The sequence below is a fragment of the Moschus berezovskii genome, chromosome 5 (genome assembly GCF_049115385.1).
Source record: "Moschus berezovskii isolate FMDL1 chromosome 5, NW_MosBer_1.0, whole genome shotgun sequence".
Classification (NCBI taxonomy): Eukaryota; Metazoa; Chordata; class Mammalia; order Artiodactyla; family Moschidae; genus Moschus; species Moschus berezovskii.
The window spans coordinates 42,545,575-42,566,783 of record NC_142464.1 but is presented as its reverse complement, the minus strand read 5'-3'; the positions used below and the strand labels follow the sequence as shown (position 1 = coordinate 42,566,783).

Genomic DNA, 21,209 nt, shown 5'->3' with positions numbered 1-21,209 from the left:
CAATTCAGCTGAACCTTTCTGTAAGGCAGGATTTATTTTTACGTTATTCTTAAAGCATACTTAAAATTGTGTGACATTTGATAAAGAATCAATTTATTTTTTAGCTTTATGTAAGAAAAGAGTATCACATGGTATTATTTCTGTAACTTGCTTGCATCACACAAGTTTAAGTATTGATGAATAAATCTATATGTAAATATTTCAGAATGTATTTCACCATTCTGTGATAAACGGACATTGAAACTACTCTTCAACTTTGATAATTATACTGTTAGAAATACTCAGATACATGATTCCTGGTACATATGTGCCATGGTTTCTCTAAAGTATATATCTAACCACTGGATCAGAGGATTCAAAGTTCATTTTTACATAATGTTAACACATTGGTTTTAAAAGTGGTCATGCCACTTTATAATTCCACCAATAGTATGTATAAGATTCCAATTCTCTATCTCCTCTGAACATATGAGACTGTCAAATCCTCAGTGTTTGCTTTTCGGAGTATAAAGCATTATTCCATTATGATCTTAATTTGCATTTTCTTGATGTTGACAAGACTGACCTTTTTACATGTATAATAGACATTAGTATTTCTTTGTATAAAATGTTTGTTCAAGTAGTTTATCCATTTTTCAGTGTTCGATTTTTTGTCTTTATATTTCTTATTGGTAGGAATTTGTTATATTTTTTGGATGTTATTTTTTGTGTGTCTTTGCCAAATATTTTCTTCTGATTCACAGTCTTTGTTTTTAGATTATTTCTGGTGCTTTCACATGAATAAAAATTTTTAAATTTTATATATTTAAGTATTTTAGTTAGTACAAAGAAAAACAAGCTATTCATTTTTTGAATAGTTTCTAATGTGTAGAAACAAAACTATTTCTCATATATTGCAACCTTGCTGTATTTGCATATTAGCTCTAGTAGTGTTTTAGTGGACTCAGAATTTCCTACATGCAAGAAATATGCAAACATAAGTTTTACTTCTTCCTTTTTAGTATGGATCCCTTTTTTTTTCACTCTTCCCTAGTTACCCTGAATAAAACCTCCAATAAAATGTTAAAAGTTCCATCTTATTGGCTAACTGTCATTTCCTTTAAGAGCCTCATATAAGTGGTTGGCCATAAATTCAAACTTGGGAATCCCAATATGACAAAACCCAGCCATTCCCCAGAATCCATACAATTGCCATCTGGTAGTGAGTACAGCTACTCTAGGTAATGCTTTCCTTCTATTTGCAGTAAATCTGTTTGCCCTTTTGATAATTCAAATCGTATATATCTTAAAATTCGTTGAAAATGTATACTTTTATGTTCCTGGTCTACCAAAAAGTTTAAAGTGAGGATTGTATTTTGGTCTGAAGCTTCCTTAATTTTACTAGCAATTAGTATATCATCCACATATTGGATTAAAACTCCATTAATTGGAGATCCCTAAATTTCTTGGCTAAGGCTTCCCCCAAAATAGGCGGCCGCAGGGAGGGGCATGCTAAAATTCTTGTGGCAATACCATCCAAAAAATATTGCTTTATATTAGTCTCTGGATCATCCCATTCACAGGCAAACAATTCTTGGGACTCAGGGCTATGTAGTAAAAAGCATCTTTTAAATCCAGAACTATAAACCAGCAGTAGGTTCCAGATAAAGTTGTTCACAAAGCATATGTATTTGGCACCACAGGATATAGATCCTCTACAATTTGGTTAGTCAGTTCAGTTCAGTCACTCAGTCGTGTCCGACTCTCCGCGACCCCATGAATCACAGCATGCCAGGCCTCCGTGTCCATCACCAACTCCAGGAGTTCACTCAAACTCATGTCCACAGAGTCGGTGATGCCATCCAGCCATCTCATTCTCCGTTGTCCCCTTCTCCTCCCGCCCCCAACCTTTCCCAGCATCAGAGTCTTTTCCAGTGAGTCAACTCGTTGCATGAGGTAACCACAATTTGGTTAATGGCTTTCAAATGTACAAAAATGATCGTTTCTGATCCTGAGTTTTTGTTATTTATTTATTGGCCACGTCACATGGCTTGTAGGCTCTTAGTTCCCTGACCAGGTATTGAACCTGGATCACAGGGCTTCCCTTGAGGCTCAGCTGGTAAAGAATCCATTTGGAGTGCAGGAGACCTGGGTTCTATCCCTGGGTTGGGAAGATCCCCAGGAGAAGGGAAAGGCTATCCACTCCAGTATTCTGGCCTGGAGAATTCCATGGACTAATTGGACATGGAATTGGAGAATGGCTATCCACTCCAGTATTCTGGCCTGGAGAATTCCATTGGACTAGTTGGACATGACTCAGCGACTTTCACTTTCTTTCACAGATCATAGCAGTTTAAGCCTGGAATCCTAACCAGAAGCCCACTAGGGACCCCTCTCTGAGTTTTTGTACAAGCAAGATTGGAAGGTTATGTGGGGGTTAAGAAAGTCAGATTACTTTGCATATAAGAAATGTGGCTGTCAAAGGCTTTATACTTTCCTCCACATGCTTCTTTTAAAGGCTATTGCTTTGAATTTGGAGTCCTGGCACCTGGACAAATTTTTACTACTATTGGGTCAGCCATCTTAGTTCTTACTGCCCTCCTGTCATCCCAAACATCTAGACTTTCCTTCCTGAAATTTTTCAGTAATTTCAGGTTGGTGTTTTTCTCCCAATTAGAACAGCTTGGAGAGTTTCATCTTTTTAGGATCATCTCAGTAGGACAGCATTTTATTTATCAAATTATATGAGCTTCCCTGGTAGCTCTGTCGGTAAAGAATCTGCCTGCAATGCAGGAGTCCTAGGTTCAGTCCTTGGATCAGGAACATCCCCTGGAGGAGGGAATGGCAAATCACTCATGTATTTTTGCCTGGAAAATCTCATGGACAGAGGAACTTGTGGGTTATAGCCCATGGGGTCACAAGAGTCGGACACAACTTAGGGACTAAACCACCACCACCATAGATCAAAGGTAGAAAAGAGAAATCCCCTGGGGTAGACTTTGGTCATCCAGGCCTGTGGGAACTTGTCTTGAGGGATATTGTGCTGCCTGAGGCAGAGGACCCCCTGGACTAAATTATGTACTCTGGTGAGTATGGGAAAGGGAGACCAATCCCTTTTGATGATCTGGAAGGAAGGGTACAAGGCCAGAGCTGGACCTGCAACTCTAGGATGGATGGCTACTTGCAGAAATTCCTCCCTTCATATAGGGAGAGAACTCCTGGAAACTCCACAGGAAGAGTCAAGGCCATCACTAGGCTCTGACTCAGGCATGACAGGCATTTCCTGAGGGTTTTCCCTCTGAATCAGAATTTTACATCTCTTTTGCAAATCCTTGAAGTGAAGTGAAGTGAAAGTCACTCAGTCGTGTCCGACTTTTTGCAACCCCATGGATTGTACCTGCCAGGGTCCTCTGTCCAAGGGATTCTCCATACAAGAATACTGGAGCGGGTTGCCATTTCCTTCTTCTTCTATAAATACCCAGTTTTGTTTTGCTGCTGAAAAATGTATGTAATAACTTGGAAAAACCAGTTGAAGTGAAATATGTGACCCCATTACTTGTACGTGCCTATTCTTAATCTGAGGAAAGTGGATAACCGGAGCGCAAGGCAGAGCTGATGGTAGAACAGCCAGGAGTCCTCCATCATTGGAGGAAAAATAAGCCCTTTAGTGAAACTGAGCTCTGCAGTTGGCTGATAAGATTTCCTCCATAGTAGTGCTCAAAACAGTTTACTTGTTGGCTAGCAAAAATACTATGAGCCTAGAAAGGCCTTTCCTCACATTCATGGGGTGAGTCTGGTGTCAACCAGCAGAAACTCAAGGTCTGGGTAATGCAATGTTGGCTGCCCCCTTGAGTTCACAGATGAAGGAAGGCACCAATCTGAGGTTCAAACCAAACTTTTTCCTTGACAGGAAGTACCTGAGCACAGTAGAACCTTGCCTTCCTCACCAACACTTCACCTTAATGCTGGTTCTGAGGGGTTAGCCCACCCCTCCTAGAGTGAAGGTTTAGAAAGAGAGAGACAGCACCTGGATGGGCAGGCACACCTACATCAAAGCTCAGTCAATATCCTAAATTTTAAACCAAAGAGCTAAGAATGAATTGCAAATGGATTGTCTATGGATTGCAAATCTCGAGAAAATGACCTTCCCTTCAGTTCAGTTCAGTTCAGTCGCTCAGTCGTGTCTAACTCTCCACAACCCCATGAATCACAGCACGCCAGGCCTCCCTGTCCATCACCAACTCCCGGAGTTCACTCAAACTCATATCCATCGAGTCAGTGATGCCATCCAGCCATCTCATTCTCTGTCGTCCCCGTCTCCTCCCACCCCCAATCCCTCCCAGCATCAGACTCTTTTCCAGTGAGTCAACTCGTCGCATGAGGTGGCCAAAGTATTGGAGTTTCAGCTTTAGCATCAGTCCTTCCAATGAAAACCCAGGATTGATCTCCTTTAGAATGGACTGGTTGGATCTCCTTGCAGTCCAAGGAAATCTCAAGAGTCTTCTCCAACACCACAGTTCAAAAGCATCAATTCTTCGGCGATCAGCTTTCTTCACAGTCCAACTCTCACATCCATACATGACCACGGGAAAAACCATAGCCTTGATTGGACGGACCTTTGTTAGCAAAGTAATGTCTCTGCTTTTTAATATGCTATCTAGTTTGGTCATAACTTTCCTTCCAAGGAGTAAGCGTCTTTTAATTTCATGGCTACAGTCAGCATCTGTGGTGATTTTGGAGCCCCCAAAATAAAGTCTGACACTGTTTCCACTGTTTCCCCATCTGTTTCCCATGAAGTGATGGGACCAGATGCCATGATCTTCGTTTTCTGAATGTTGAGCTTCAAGCCAACCTTTTCACTCTCCTCTTTCACTTTCATCAAGAGGCCTTTGAGTTCCTCTTCACTTTCTCTTACTCCCCTCAAAAAGAAGAAGGAAATGAAACAGCCTCAATAGGCATGAGAGAGAAAGTAAGAATCTTAGGATTTAGAAACCAGTTCCTAGTTTGGTTCGGTTTCTGGAAAGAAATAAGCCAACGTAGCAGTGACTTGGCTATAAGAAGTCCCCGAGACACCGCTGAAGAAAATGACAATCTCAAAGATGACCAGCTCAGATGTGAGGACTCATTCAGGGATCACTGGAAAGCTTTCCATTAGAGATGGTTGTCAGAAGTATAGTGTACACACATGTTATCCAGTTGCCAAGGAAATCCATCCATGCATTCCCAAGACTGCCACCAGCTTGGTCAGAGGATCCTCAGTAGTTTTCTCCCACGTGCTGGATGTGGGCTTGCCTATTGCAGAGGATCTTAGGAAAGCCCAGGCTCTATCTCACTCACCACCTTGAAAGCTTACTTGATGAGGAGGGTGGAAGAGGTGACCATATCACCTTGAAGAAAGTGAAGTGAGGAGGCTGCCTGAGATTCAAAGCTGAATTTGACAGAGGATACAAGTTGAGACAGTGAAGGCTGGGGAAGCCTGGGATGCTGCAGTGCATGGGGTTGTAGAGTTGGACACAACTGAACAACTAAACAGGTTGAAATAATCAAGTGCTCACTTCTTTCAGAGCATGTTGGGGTTTAATCTTCCCAGTAGAAAATCAAAGCATTTTACCCCCTTAGCAGAGACCACAGACAAGCAAATCAAGACATCTGGGCAATTTCTAGGTAGAAAGCATTCATCTCAAAGCCTCCTCCACATTACAGCCCATGGCATTGGGTACCACCACCAATATTTGTGTTCCTACTGGCAGAGTTTCCTTTCTTACATACATATGTTGTTGTTTGTCGCTTAAGTATGTCTGACGTTTTTCAGCCCCCAAGACCATAGCCCTCCAGACTCCTCTGTCCATGGGGTTTTTCAGGAAAGAATACTGTAGTGCGTAGCCATTTCCTTCTCCAGGGGATCTTCCTGATCCAGGGATAAAATCTGTGTCTGCTTCATTGGCAGACTGATTCTTTACTGCTCAGGCACCAGGGAAGCCCTGCATACATAAACACACACACTCTTAAAGCAGTTTAAAGCCTGCTAGCTTGGCTCAGACAAAAGAAGGTTAAAATTCTCAGTGAGGAAAAACCAAAATGTATTCAATTGTATAAAGGCTTCCTTGCTTTCAACAAACAGGGATAAAGCTAATTTCCTCCCATTTTTTCTCTTTTACAAAAGAAGTCTAATTGTAAGAGAGTGTTATAATTCAAAAACAATTCTCTGGCATTTTCCTCCGACTCCAGCTCATATTAGAGCTATGCTGTGTAACAAAAGAAAGCAATTTTCTTTTTTTTTTTTCATAACTTCAGTATACTATATATACAGTTGGAAGTTTTATATAGAATTGCAAGGACATGTTACCATTTAAAGAATAAAAGCACATAATTGAAAGAGCCATGTTATAAGAAAGGACAGGTACAAACTTACTGACAGAGTTCTGTAACCAAATGATTCTTAGGTATCTCCATTAGAAAGTGTCTCCATCTCTGAGATAATTCAACCTTCTCCAGCCACTCTTAGATGTATTTAATACTACATAACTGCAGATACTCAAGATGATGTGATCACTCACCTAGAGCCAGACATCCTGGAATGTGAAGTCAAGTGGGACATAGAAAGCATCACTATGAACAAAGCTAGTGGAGGTGATGGAATTCCAGTTGAGCTATTTCAAATACTGTAAGATGATGCTATGAAAGTGCTGCACTCATATGCCAGCAAAGTTGGAAAACTCAGCAGTGACCACAGGACTGGAAAAGGTCAGTCTTCATTCCAATCCCAAACAAAGGCAATGCCAAAGAATGCTCAAACTACCACACAATTGCACTCATCTCACACACTAGTAAAATAATGCTTAAAATTCTCCAAGCCAGGCTTCAGCAATACGTGAACCGTGAACTTCCAGATGTTCAAGCAGGTTTCAGAAAAGGCAGAGGCACCAGAGACCAAATTGCCAACATCCACTGGATCATGGAGAAAGCAAGAGAGATCCAGAAAAACATCTATTTCGGCTTTATTCACTATACCAAAGCCTTTGACTGTGTGGATCACAATAAACTGTGGAACATTCTGAAAGAGATGGGAATACCAGACCACCTGACCTGCCTCTTGAGAAACCTGTATGCAGGTCAGGAAGCAACAGTTAGAACTGGACATGGAACAACAGACTGGTTCCAAATAGGAAAAGGAGTATGTCAAGGTTGTTTATCGTCATCCTACTTATTTAACTTATATGCACAGTACATCATGAGGAACACTGGGCTGGAAGAAGCACAGGCTGGAATCAAGATTGCCAGGAGAAATATCAATAACCTCAGATATGCAGATGACACCACCCTTATGGCAGAAAGTGAAGAGGAACTAAAAAGTCTCTTGATGAAAGTGAAAGAGGAGAGTGAAAAATTTGGCTTGAAGCTCAACATTCAGAAAATGAAGATCATAGCATCTGGTCCCATCACTTCATGGGAAATAGATGGGGAAACAGTGTAAACAGTGTCAGACTTTAGTTTTTTAGGCTCCAAAATCACTGCAGATGGTGATTGCAGCCAGGAAATTAAAAGATGCTTACTCCTTGGAAGGAAAGTTATGACCAACCTAGATAGCATATTAAAAAGCAGAGGCATTACTTTGTCAACAAAGGTCCATCTAGTCAAGGCTATGGTCATATATGGGTGTGAGAATTGGACTGTGAAGAAAGCTGAGCACCAAAGAATTGATGCTTTTGAATTTTGGTGTTGGAGAAGATTCTTGAGAGTCCCTTGGACTGCAAGGAGATCCAACCAATCCATCCTAAAGGAGACCAGTCCTGGGCGTTCATTGAAAGGACTGATGCTAAAGCTGAAACTCCAATACTTTGGCCACCTCATGCAAAGAGTTGACTCATTGGAAAAGTCTCTGTTGCTGGGAGGGATTGGGGGCGGGAGGAGAAGGAGACGACAGAGGATGAGATGGCTGGATGGCATCACTGACTCGATACACATGAGTTTGCGTGAACTCCAGGGGTTGGTGATGGACAGGGAGGCCTGGCGTGCTGTGATTCGTGGGGTTGCAAAAAGTCGGACACGACTGAGAAACTGAACTGAACTGAACTGCTATTTTCAATGCACTTACTAAGCATTATCTTAAAGTTTTAGTTGTGTTTTGGAAGGTGTTTTTTTGCTTTATTTTATAGCTGGCTAAATGTAAGCCAAGTTGACTACCATATTTATTATTTAAACTGCAAGTAATTATATAAAATTCTTTTTTTCTGTTACTGCTTTAACTCTCTCAACCTTCCTTAAATTCCTGTTTGTCTAATAACATTGCCCCACCTGTTTTAATCTTTTCATTAACTCACTCTAAAATTACATGGGTGTCTTGTATCATGCTGACCAACTTGGAAATAGATGATTTTTCTTCTAGCTCCCAGTTTGCTAATTTTGCTTCATGTATTTCCCATTTATTTTTCCTATGCTTACTCCTTGGCTGATTGGTATGATCACATACTTCTTTTCTTTTCCCATTAAATTTGCAAGTAAATGGTTGAGCTACCCCATTTTGGAAGTTTCCCCCCTACACCTTAGGAAGACCAGAGGAAAATGTTACCAAGGAGGTGTCTTAGGTGGAAAATTCCTCTAACCCAGGCACAGAATTTGTTCTTCTGGAGTGGGCAGTTTTCCTGATTTACACTCCCTCATTTCTCCTTTTATCTCTCACACAACAGAGTAATCAGGGCTGGTTCCATTAAGAACACACATCTATACCTCCAGGCAATCATATAGGCATGAGTGAAAGACCATGCCCTGCAGAAAGCAAAATTTCTAGTCAGAGAGCGACTTCTTCTCCTCAGACAGAGGACCCTCATTAATATCAGGTTTAGGGACTTCTTTGGGGGCCCAGTGGGTAAGAAACTACCTTCCAATGCAGAGGATGCAGGTTTAATCCCTGGTCAGGAAAGACTCCGCATGCCTTCTGGCAACTAAGGCCATTTGCCGGAATTACTGAGACTGCACTCTAGAGCCTGTGAGCTGCAAGGGAGACAGGACACTTCCAAAATTAAAACAGACAAATAAAAATGTTTAAAACATATATCAAGTTTAATACTTTGCTGCAGTCATTCCAAGAGCCAGTGGCTATTAACCAAGCTAACAAAACAGACACAGACAAGCATGGACAAAGAAATCCAAAAGGCTAGGACTCAATCCTTTGAGGACCTCAGCAGCTGTAACCTTTTATTCCCACCCTCCCTTGTGGAAGTGTTTGTCCCTGAGTCCTGTCCGGCTCTGTGGACTGTAACTCACTAAGTTCCTCTGTCCATGGGATTCTCCTGGCCAGAATACTGGAGTGGGTTGCCATTCTCTTCTCCAGGGGATCTTCCCGACCCGTGGATCGAACCCAGATCTCCTGAATGGGAGGCAGATTCTTTACTGTTTGAGCCACCAGGGAAGCCACACCACCCTCCCTTAGGGTGGGAATTTAACAATCCAGCATAGGCACCTTTTAACAAGGTTACTCACCCGAAAGACATCTGATCCTGGAGCAGTTTCTTCTCTCAAAAGTGAGAGCAGCACCTAGGAGCCTGGAGAGCAGCAGCAGGATACAGGAACGTGACTACTGACCCCTAGACAAGTTTGGTCTGGGTGACCACTTAGGGTCAGTGGCAAGGGTCCACATGCTGCCAGGGGCCATAATGCCCCTGGTGCCTTTGGCAGACAGTCACAAGATTTCTATCCCTTAGGGTCACCAAAATCTTTACCTAGCAAGGGCTCCCTGCCCACTGTGCACAGAAGCCAATACCAAGGTACCAGCTTTTGAGAAGATAAAAGTGTATTGCAAGGTTGACTGGCTGTCTCTTGCATCCAGGGCTCAGGGTGAAATTTGGGGGATTAGGAAAATTATAAACTTGGAATCTGATGGGCTAGTCTTGAACATGATTGACTTAGTCCATATAAGCTCTCCCTGCTGCTGAAAGCCGGAGAAGGCAATGGCAAGCCACTCCAGTACTATTGCCTAGAAAATCCCATGGATGGAGGAGCCTGGTAGGCTGCAGTCCGTGGGGTCGCTAAGGGTCGGACACGACTGAGTGACTTCACTTTCACTTTTCACTTTCCACTTTCACACATTGGAGAAGGAAATGGCAACCCACTCCAGTGTTCTTGCCTGGAGAATCCCAGGGATGGGGGAGCCTGGTGGGCTTCCGTCTATGGGGTCACACAGAGTCGGACACGACTGAAGTGACTTAGCAGCAGCAGCTGCTGGAAGCCAGATTTTCCTGATTGAAGAACTTATTTCACGAAAGCTTCAAATAGCAACATTTCTGTCCTATTGATTTCCACAAACCAAAGACTCTTGATCCTGCGGTTATTCTGGCGATAAGGGTTCCTGTTTTGCACATGCCCAGTGCCGTCTCTGTGAAATAACTCAAGGTTTCATTAACCAACAGTCTACTCAAGGAAGCAAGACCCCTTTAAGTTGGTGCTATTTGCATTTGATTAATCAATGATATATTTAAGAATACGAAACTAGTTTAAGCCGGTCAATATTTTACCTGCTGTTTAAAATTTAATAAGCTTAATGTTATTTTTGCTATTGTAACTATAACTGATCTTAGCCATATGGCTAAACTTTTTGTTAATTATAAAAATGTTTATATTGATCTTCACTAAGTTGCTAAACTCATTTATCATAATCATTTACATTGACTGTATTTTCTTCCTTCACAATCATATCACTTGCAGCTAATAACAATTTTTCTTCTCTTTTGAACCTTACACTATTCATTTGCTTACATTTGTCTTATGCATATTGTTCAGTGGATCTAGGTCTGAGTCACTATCTCAACTAATATTGATAATTTGCATAAGGGCAATCTTGGATTTTGACTTAGCTTATAGCTGATCAGATCTGGTTTTAGCTCTGATTTATTCTTAATTTACTTTGATCTTACAATGTTTATTATCCATAAATACATTCATACAATAATAGACATGTTTTCTCTCATTTCTAGATATTTTAAAGCTAGATATCAAATTTTCAAGGTATCTAATACACAGTAGTGGCAGTAGACATAGGTCTATGGAAATAATCTTGATGAAAAGAATGCTTTCTGACAATAATATTTTCCTAATACAAATGATCTATTCCTTAGGAACTGGTGCGCTTATGTACATACCAGATTATCTCCAACAGTGATACTGGACAACCAAGTCACTTATGTTCCAAGTGGCAGAGGACCCTGTGGCTGGACCAGTGGACCCTGTCCTCAAAGGTATGTTTCTTGAAAATACCCACTGCTTATACCATAATCATGTGTGGCCTGGAATATGCAGAGAAAGTTAATCATACCAAGTACATGTATGTACAGTAGGGTCAGGGTAGGGCCATCACATTAAACTAGATGTGTGATCTTTAGTTAAAATGCACAAACTAATTATCCTTGCATCTGGTCCCATCACTTCACGGCAAATAGATGGGGAAATAGTGGAAACAGTGGCTGACTTTATATTTTGGGGCTCCAAAATCACTGCAGATGCTGATTGCAGCCAGGAAATTAAAAGACGCTTACTCCTTGGAAGGAAAGGTAAGACCAACCCAGACAGCATATTAAAAAGCAGAGACATTACTTTGTCAACAAAAGTCTGTCTAGTCGAGGCTATGGTTTTTCCCGTGGTCATGTATGGATGTAAGAGTTGGACTGCAAAGAAAGCTGAGCGCCAAAGAAATGATGCTTTTGAACTGTGGTGTTGGAGAAGACTCTTGAGAGTCCCTTGGACTTCAAGGAGATCCAACCAGTCCATCCTAAAGGAGATCAGTCCTGGGTGTTCCTTGGAATGACTGATGTTGAAACTCCAATACTTTGGCCACCTGATGCGAAGAGCTGACTCATTTGAAAAGACCCTAATGCTGGGAAAGATTGAGGGCAGGAGGAGAAGGGGACGACAGAGGATGAAATGGTTGAATGGCATCACCGACTCAATGGACATGGGTTTGGGTAGACTCCAGCAGTTGGTGAAAGACAGGGAGGCCTGGCGTGCTGAAGTTCATGGGGTCGCAAAGAGTCGGACACGACTGAGTGACTGAACTTAACTGAACTGCCACTTATGGGTGTTTTTATCATATGTGAGATAAATGGAGTAATATGCTTAGCCTAGTGCCTGGTTTTGTGGGTTTTTAATAAATGTTAACTCTTATGTTTGTTTCTATTTTTATTATTACTATTACTTTTATTCTATGACCAGACCAACAATCCTTTAATTTTATGAAATTCATATGGTTCTAAAGCTTTATTGATAATTTCCTTTTCATACTAGGCTAAAGAGAAGCCCATAACTTGGCAAGCCACTAATTGCAATTATGCATGGTAAAGCAACTAAGTGGGTTCTTTCTTCTTGTGTCTATTTTAATGACATGTCATTTAGGGGTTTTTTTTAATTATGTAATTTTCCTAAAATGTGAGGCTGAGTGATAAATTCTCTGAATTCATGCAGTCACAGTAGCTCAGCTGGGGATGTTTCAGGAAAGCCTGCAATAAAAACTAAAATTGTTATTCAGGCCATGATGGCTAATGTTATGCAAATTGTCATACAAATAACTCATGCAATAAATCAGTCTGGAACAGTGTGCAGTAAGGATACATAAAATCAAGGTGCTTCTTAGTCCCTAAGGGCATAGCTAAGGTCCAAAGAGCTAAGCACATCTTAGGGATTTGGGAGACCTGAGCTCCAGTTCTTCTTCTGGCATTTACTCCTCCCTTCATGACAATTTCCGAGTCAATGTTCAGTACAAAGAAAAGACTGTGAAAATATCACTACAGTAACCCCAATCACACTGCGTGATTAAGTTCAGTTTAAGTTGAGCTTTTTTTTTCTCTTTGAACAAACTAGAAATATGTATCTTTGTCCCCATTTTTTAATCTTTCTCTACATTTGAGTGAATCTCTCCATTTACTTTCTATTTCGGTACAAATGCAACATTTGTCAGTTTTTCTTTGTCTGAGCCACATGCACCAGGGATACACTTTGTCAAAGCAGAAGCAGTTGAGTCCAACAGTAATGCAACTAACTGCTTGAGTTCACCCTAATAAACTCTAGAGTCTTTTCCCAAACTGCCTTACTCCCTGTTTATCATTAGCTGCTGGACTAGAGATGCTATTTCACTGGATAGAGTTATTTGCTGATTATAATTTACAGAAATAAATACAGATAAATGATTAGCCTACTTTCAGAGATGGAAGAAGTCTTATAGCTCATTTTAAAATTGAGAAATAATTTCACACATAATTAATACCCATCAAGTTATCACGGAAACTAAGATCCTGTCTGTTATAATACATTTCCCCACATAATCAGGGTTTATCCATGAAAGTGACTACTGTTGTCACCACAAAGTCATATGTGACAAATTCAGATAACAGGTTCCTCATCAGCAAGCCAGGATAATAATACTGTCCTCATAGAACTAATATTAGGATTAAACAAAATAATACAAATTAGTTTCACAGACCCATTTAATAAGAAGTATTACCTAAATATTAAAGTCAGAGGGATAAGAATCATGTGACCAAGTTGTATTTATGATTTACACTTACATATTTAAAGCTTGCCATTTAGTAACATTCGCTATTTATTAATATATTGATTATTAACTTGAAATGCCATAGTTTCTTCATTTCCCTTTCATGGTTTCTTCTCAGAAACATTTTCTCATGTTGGATCCTTTTCTCTCTCTCTCCCTCCTCCCCCTCTCTCCCTTCTTCCCTGTCTCTCTCCCTCTAAGAGAGATACTATATAAGAGAAATAATAGGTAGTGTAATTTAAAAACTTGAGAAATAAGAAAGTACAGGTGAAATCATAGTGGCTATCATATTTTTAATCAGATCACTGATATCTAACTTGTTTCAAGTTGTTTAATATTGATCTGAAGGAAAACAGATTCTTTTAACCCTAATGATATAAGAAATAGTAAGAACTAAAACTAATTATTCCCATAAGCTATTTAAACATTAGAATTAAAATAGATTTTAACATGGTTTAGGGAAAAACATTATCAAGGGAAAAATTGTAGTATCTTTAGAAAACATAATGATAGGTATAAATTTTAAATACCAAAGAGTATAAACCGTAATTTTTAAATAATGTATTTAAAGAACTCTAAGTTTGACAATAATATTGATGATGAAGATTATTATAATAAGAAGAATAACAGATAACACTTAACATAAGCTTATTATATTCCAGGCATCATCCCAAACACTTTTATTCCAACTAATAATTTAATGTAAGACAAATAATCTGTTTTCCCCCAATTGGGCTCCTCTTCTCTAGATCTCAGAAGATATCAAATTCTGTGTACAGGATGCAACATAAGATTGTTACCTCATTAGAATGGAAGTGCTGTCCGGGATTCAGCGGACCAAAATGCCAGCTAAAAGGTATCCAGGTTTGATGCACGAGACAGGGTGCTCAGGGCTAGTGCACCTGGACGACCCTGAGGGATGGGAGTGGGAAGGAGGTGGGAGGGAGGTCCAGGATGGGGAACACATGTACACCCATGGCTGATTCATGTGAATGTATGGCAAAAACCACCACAATATTGTAATTAGCCTCCAATTAAAATTTTTAAAAAGGTATACTCTAATAGTAATTTCATAATCACAATGAGAAGCATAAAACTATTAAAGAATAAGCAACTGATTCCAAAGGAGTTGTGTTTTCTCTTTTGAACCCGAGTAAATTAACATGAAGCGAAACTACCAAGACTTACTATTTTAGAGCTTTTTGATGTGGGAGCTATTCCAGCACCCTAAAATTTCATCAGCCATCCTTTAAGTTCTTTCATTTTTGCATTGGTTTCATATGATAATAATTGGAGATTTGTCTAAATATTTTAATTTCCCATAGCTCTGTGGCATCAACAATGCCTTATTAAGATATCAGAAATCCTAACTTTATATTTTTCGGAGAAGGCAATGGCAAGCCACTCCAGTACTCTTGCCTAGAAAATCCCATGGACGGAGGAGCCTGGTAGGCTGCAGTCCGTGGGGTCGCTACGAGTCAGACATGACTGAGCGACTTCACTTTCACTTTTCACTTTCACACATTGGAGAAGGAAATGGCAACCCACTCCAGTGTTCTTGCCTGGAGAATCCCAGGGACGGGGGAGCCTGGTGGGCTGCCGTCTATGGGGTTGCACAGAGTCGGACATGGCTGAAGTGACTTAGCAGTAGCAGCATCAACTTTACATTTTGAAGTAAACTGTCTTTAGAAGTGACCCTATGTAAAAATAAAATCACCTTCTATTTTTTTCCAGTTCAATCATTTGAAATAATATCATCTATAAGTGAAATTCTGCTTTTTAAAACATATCCTAATGGAGCCATTTTTCAACAAAGTTTAAGGATTTTCTGGTGGCAAGCCTGATCAAATGCATGGTAACCTGCTATGGTCTAACATCCATGTGACTATTATTTTGCTTTGGGCTTTAAATAGATTTCCTTTGAAAAATAAAATACAGCATCAGAATACATATTTTAAATGAATGAATATTACAAGAAAGGCCATTAGCGGTAGCAGAGAATTCAATCAACAGTGTAAGAGACTGTGATTAAAAATTAATGTAAGTGTGGAGAAACCATTATGGTTTACATTAAAAAAAAATCAAGTTGTAATATAAAAGCTCTAGGAAACTTGCAGTTTAGTTAAGGATATTATATATGGTTCTTCTAGCCCATTCGTTGAGAATCTGTAGGCAAATTTCACTGTACTGCTATTTATTCTGGATCTGGACTGAATTTCAGAAATGTTATTTAGTACATTTTCAGAGTATAGCATCAGGTAAAACAAAGTTTTAAGCAAAATATCATCTATACCAAAAATATTTGCAAACAAGGTAATTTAGCATGTTCTAAAAAACTCAAAATATTATCCAGCTTTCAGAGGATTTCTGATTTCCGTCAGGTACCTAGACATACTCTCTGTGGTAAAACGTATTTGTTTATAGTCTGTGTACGTCAGATGGTTAAGAGTTATGGAGAATATTTAGTACTCAATTCTAAAGTCTACAGTTCATTTTTATATTTCTCTTCTTATGAAAAAAGATCCTTAGGATTATTAATTCCATTATTATTTCTTAAATATTCAGTGTTTGTTCAGAAGGGTTCATAATATACCCTTCTAGAAATTTTGAATGTCTTTCCATGTCCTATTGTACCTAAGGGACGGAATGCAGACGTGTAGCAGGAAGAGGAGTCTGTATGTCAGAGAATGTCATGGTCTCCAGCTGATGAAGACTATGTTCCTTCATGCTTCTTCCGTTTATACCTGCTAATGGATTATTAATCACTAAAGGTGGACTGTTTATGCCCAGGAGGAAAAAACACAGAATTCCATCATTATAAATAAACACACACAATAAAAAAAAAAGACTAGTTGACAGTTTTGATTACTTACTATGTACTTTTTCCCTTTTTTCAAAGTATTACATGAAATATTTAAACTGAATCCAAATGGGATTAGCTTTGTTTTTTAACAACACTTCCTGGTATAATGGAAGCAACCTATGGATACCTTTAATACTAGATTCACAAATTGTTATCTTGAATCCCCGTTAACAAACACATCCCACAGCAGTTCTGACTCTGACTTTCTATCACAATACTGTAACTAGAATTATGCAGGTATCTGCTGGTTAAGCTGCTGTGGGAATGTCTTCTTTCCATTGAAATCTATAGTAGGAATAATTTTCTGATGGTAAATGTGTCATTTTGTCATACAATCAACCGTAACACAACTGTGATTCCAAGGGAACCTACTGTTGCTCCCTACAATATCCTGACCATCCCAGTCTTCACTTTTATTGCAGTACATAAAAGCTGTTGAATTTTTCATTAGTGTAGTTGATGTACTAGTAGTATCAAGAAATACTGTGCCCCTTTGTCCCTTGAACCATTCTTCATTATCTCATCTATCCTTGGGGCAGGGGTTGGGGGGTGAGGGGGAGTGCACACATTTTCCTTCTGATTCCTACCCAATTACATACCAAGGTACTCCCCTCCTTTTCATCACACCTTATATATGTGCCAACAGTCTTTTATTTGTATGTGGGAGAGAAAATTGTCAGGTTTCCTTTGACAGCACTCTCCGTGCTGTCTCATATGACAAGCAGCTCCAGATATGGCAAGAACCATCAGTGTGGCTGATTCACTCTTTAAAACCCTTCAGAACCCTCAAGGGTTTGAAATAACCTGGTTGTGTAGCTACGATGATAATTACTTCTGTGTTAGTCCTTTGCAACAAGAGGAAATTATTTTATTCATAGAAAATCTGTAAAATATTACATGAATTTCATAAATCCTTATTTCCCCACAACTTTTCTTCCCACAACAAAATTAACTCCATCATAGAAAAAGTAACAATTTTAATTTAAATTGCACTAGGGAGGTCTTTTTAAATATATAATCAATAGATCAGAAAATGGAATTGCTGGCAACTATACTCTCATTTATTTCTCCTGCTTCACTTTCTACCCTTTTCTTTTTCTGTCTTTCTCTCTTTCAATAGACTAATTCCCAACCTGTTAGGAAACGATGTGTGATCGAAAATCCATGGGGGCAAAAGAATTTGAAAAGAAAAACAGGCACATGTTTATGTATAACTGAATCACTTCACTGTACACTTGAAACTAGCACAACAGTGTTAATCACCTATACACCATTATAAAATAAAGCTTTAAAAAAACAAGACCCATGGAGCATTTCTTTCTGTGGTCTCATTCTCCAACATACTATTTATATTATTACTAACTTTCCACACATGCTCTTTTTGTTGCAACTCAGAGAATCAAAATTCTGGTAAGAAGTTCTGCTGCTGCTAAGTCGCTTCAGTCGTATCTGACTCTGTGTGACCCCATAGACGGAAGCCTACCAGGCTCCCCGATCCCTGGGATTCTCCAGGCAAGAACACTCTAGATTAGTTATTAAAATATTAGTCATACTCTTAAGAAGAAACTAAGTTTTAAAAAGCTTAAGTGAATAGAGTTTTGTTGGGAAGAAAAAGGAGCACCAAGTCCAATATCAAAGTAACATTTTTATGTATTTTCCATTTGTTACACCTTTCTTGAGGGTCAGCAAGCTTGTCTTCACAAAGTGACCTAGATTTGTGATGTGGTATCCAAGATATGTTTTGAAATATCAGCAATGACATACTTTCTAAGACAATTTTATAAACTTTGCAATAATGTGCTTTTCCAGTAGATGTCTCTAAAATGTTCTGAAGTAGTTAAAGGAAATTTTGGCTTGCTCTAATGACACAAAGGACAGGAATTTAAGTTCAAATAATGTTAGATTAGAGAGGAGGGAAAAAAACTTCTCTAAAAATCTGTTTTTAAAAAAATCCAGTCAACTTTAATCAGATCCTCTATCTAGTAAAAAGGTATTTTATAAAACTTTTATAAAATATATCATAGTTATTATGAATGTCTTAAAATGTAAGCAGACCCTGCCATTTGTTATGAATATATAAAACTATTTCTTTTCATAAGTGTGCACTAATTCAATAAATTATGTAAGAGCTATTGTACTATTTTAAATATGGGGCTTCTCTAGTAAGGTTATTTTGAAAATTACTTCAATTAATATACCATAAAAGTTACAATATTTGAAACAAAAAAAAACTATATTTCTTATATTTTTGCATATCGAGTTCTTCTTGGTGGTGATTAATGCCTTCCCCTGAAAAAGAACATTGCCTCCTCTGCTCAATAATGTTATGATACATTTATTCGAAAAACACAATGTACTTTTGTTGCATCAAACTGTATTCTATTTAGCTACTAAATCTCAGTAAATGTTTACATATGTACTCAACACCATCATACAGTGTTCAGTTGATATCAAAGGGTCAGCTGGAAACTGGCTTTGTCAAACCACACAGGAAGGTGTCTGGTTCTAAGGTGGAGAGAGCAAGCTTCCTCATTACTGAGACGCCATTAATGACTTCCTCCATATGCCTCAAAAGCCTGGAAGGAAAAAAAACTCAAAAATAACACCTGTCTAATTAAAAGAAAAAAAGGAAAAGCACCTAATAAAGGAATGGTTGCTCTTGACACTTGCTGACCTTGCTTCTCTTAAGCCCTGATCCACCAAGATCAGAGATTCTAGTGCAAGGAAAAAAAGAGTAATTATATTGGGAAAAGAGAAAAAATAAATCCAATTTTTAAAATATATTGAATTTTTTAAAAATCAGAAGAACATAAAGATCTGTAGACTTATTCTACTTAAATAAATGTCCTTCTCTCTCAGCACCAATCTCTTAGAAAGGATCAAGAAAAAAAGACTTAGAAATTTGTACCTATGGAACAAAACAAAGGTCTCTGCTTAAGTGCAAGATAAGAAGATTGCCTGGAAAACTTAGAATCGTGGCAGTCCTGTGGTAGAGAATACATAAGGAAGACAGAAAGATTGCTAAATGAAAAAATAAAAGAGCATCGATCAACCAGGAATTTTATCACAGGAGAGTAACTGACTCCACTCTCAAAGATCCTATCAGTGCTTCTTCACCAACTAAATCCTGAGAAATAAATCAGGATGAATGCACGTATTGAACTCCAGTCAACAAACAGAGCTAAGAAAAGATAACAAACTATTGAATTTGTTAAACTGGCATTTCAGGTTTTTAACAGCCTTGGCAGAGACCCCATCCAATGAATCCCACAGAAAAGAGTCATATGACAATTGGATCTCAAAGATCTTTTGGGTGCTTAATGTTGTTTCTTTTACTTAGGAGTAAAATTCTTCGTCCATTTCCTCCTAAAACAATTAATTAAAAATAACTATAGCTAAGAGCAAATGTGAAGTTTTATACACACACACACACGCAATCACATTAGTTTTTGTCATTCAATATTGAAAAGGTTTCTTTCCACTTACATTTTCTTTCAAATCAGACTTTTTAAAATTTTTAAAAATATAGAAAAATATTCCTAGATTCCTTAAGAATTTCCATACCATCTTCCATAGTGGCTGGAAACTCAAACAGGGGCTCTGTATCAACCTAGAGGGGTGGAATGGGGAGGGAGATGGGAGGGAGTTTCAAAAGGGAGGGGATGCTGATTGCAGCCATGAAATTAAAAGACGCTTACTCCTTGGAAGGAAAATTATGACCAACCTAGATAGCATATTAAAAAGCAGAGACATTACTTTGCCAACCAAGGTCCGTCTAGTCAAGGCTATGGTTTTTCCCATGGTCATGTATGGATGTGGGGGCTTCCCTGGTGGCTCAGAGGTTAAAGCGTCTGCCTCCAATGCGGGAGACCCGGGTTCGATCCCTGAGTCGGGAAGATCCCCTGGAGAAGGAAATGGTAACCCACTCCAGTATTCTTGCCTGGAGAATCCCATGGACGGAGAAGCCTGGTAGGCTACTGTCCACGGGGTCGCAAAGAGTCCGACACGACTGAGCGACTGGACGGAACAGATGTATGGATGTGCGAGTTGGACTGTGAAGAAAGCTGATCACCGAAGAATTGATGCTTTTGAACTGTGGTGCTGGAGAAGACTTTTGAGAGTCCCTTGGACTGCAAGGAGGTCCAACCAGTCCATTCTAAAGGAGATCAATCCTGGGTGTTCACTGGAAGGACTGATGCTGAAGCTGAAACTCCAATACTTTGGCCACCTGATGCGAAGAGTTGACTCATCGGAAAAGAATCTGATGCTGGGAGGGATTGGGGATGTGAGGAGACAGGGACGACGGAGAATGAGATGGCTGGATGGCATCACTGACTCGATGGACATGAGTTTGAGTGAACTCCGGGAGTTGGTGATGGACAGGGAGGCCTGGCGTGCTGTGATTCATGGGGTCACAAAGAGTCGGACACGACTGAGCAACTGAACTGAACTGATATGTATACCTATGGCTGATTCATGTTGAGGTTTGACAGAAAACAACAAAATTCTGTAAAGCAATTATCCTTAAATAAAAAATAAATAAATATATATATGGAGAAATATTAACTGCTATTTCATAAATAAATTTCCACATGCTAAGGAATGAAGCACCAAAGATGAGTATGCAAGAAAACTGAAGACTTCAGTCAGTATTTCTGTGTTAATCTTTATCCTTTTCTGTTTACTTCTTTTTTTCTTCCTGAAGTGTTAGTCAGTCATGTCCGACACTTTGTGAACCCCACGGACTGTAGCCTCTGTCCATGTAATTCTCTAGGCAAGGATACTAAAGTGGGTAGCCAGTCCCTGCTCTAGTGGATCTTCCAGACCCAG

The 21,209-nt window shown here is 39.2% G+C and overlaps 1 protein-coding gene across 2 annotated transcripts in view; it reads left to right on the top strand.

Moving 5' to 3' along the window:
- The window catches only part of MMRN1 (multimerin 1), a 74,612-nt gene that overhangs the window by 15,177 nt on the left and 38,226 nt on the right, over window positions 1-21,209 (top strand). For both annotated transcript variants that reach the window (XM_055434832.2, XM_055434831.2), the window contains exons 2-3: window positions 11,091-11,210; window positions 14,266-14,372. In XM_055434832.2, coding sequence (XP_055290807.2) covers window positions 11,091-11,210; window positions 14,266-14,372 — 227 coding nt within the window. The remainder of the gene's footprint in view (window positions 1-11,090; window positions 11,211-14,265; window positions 14,373-21,209) is intronic.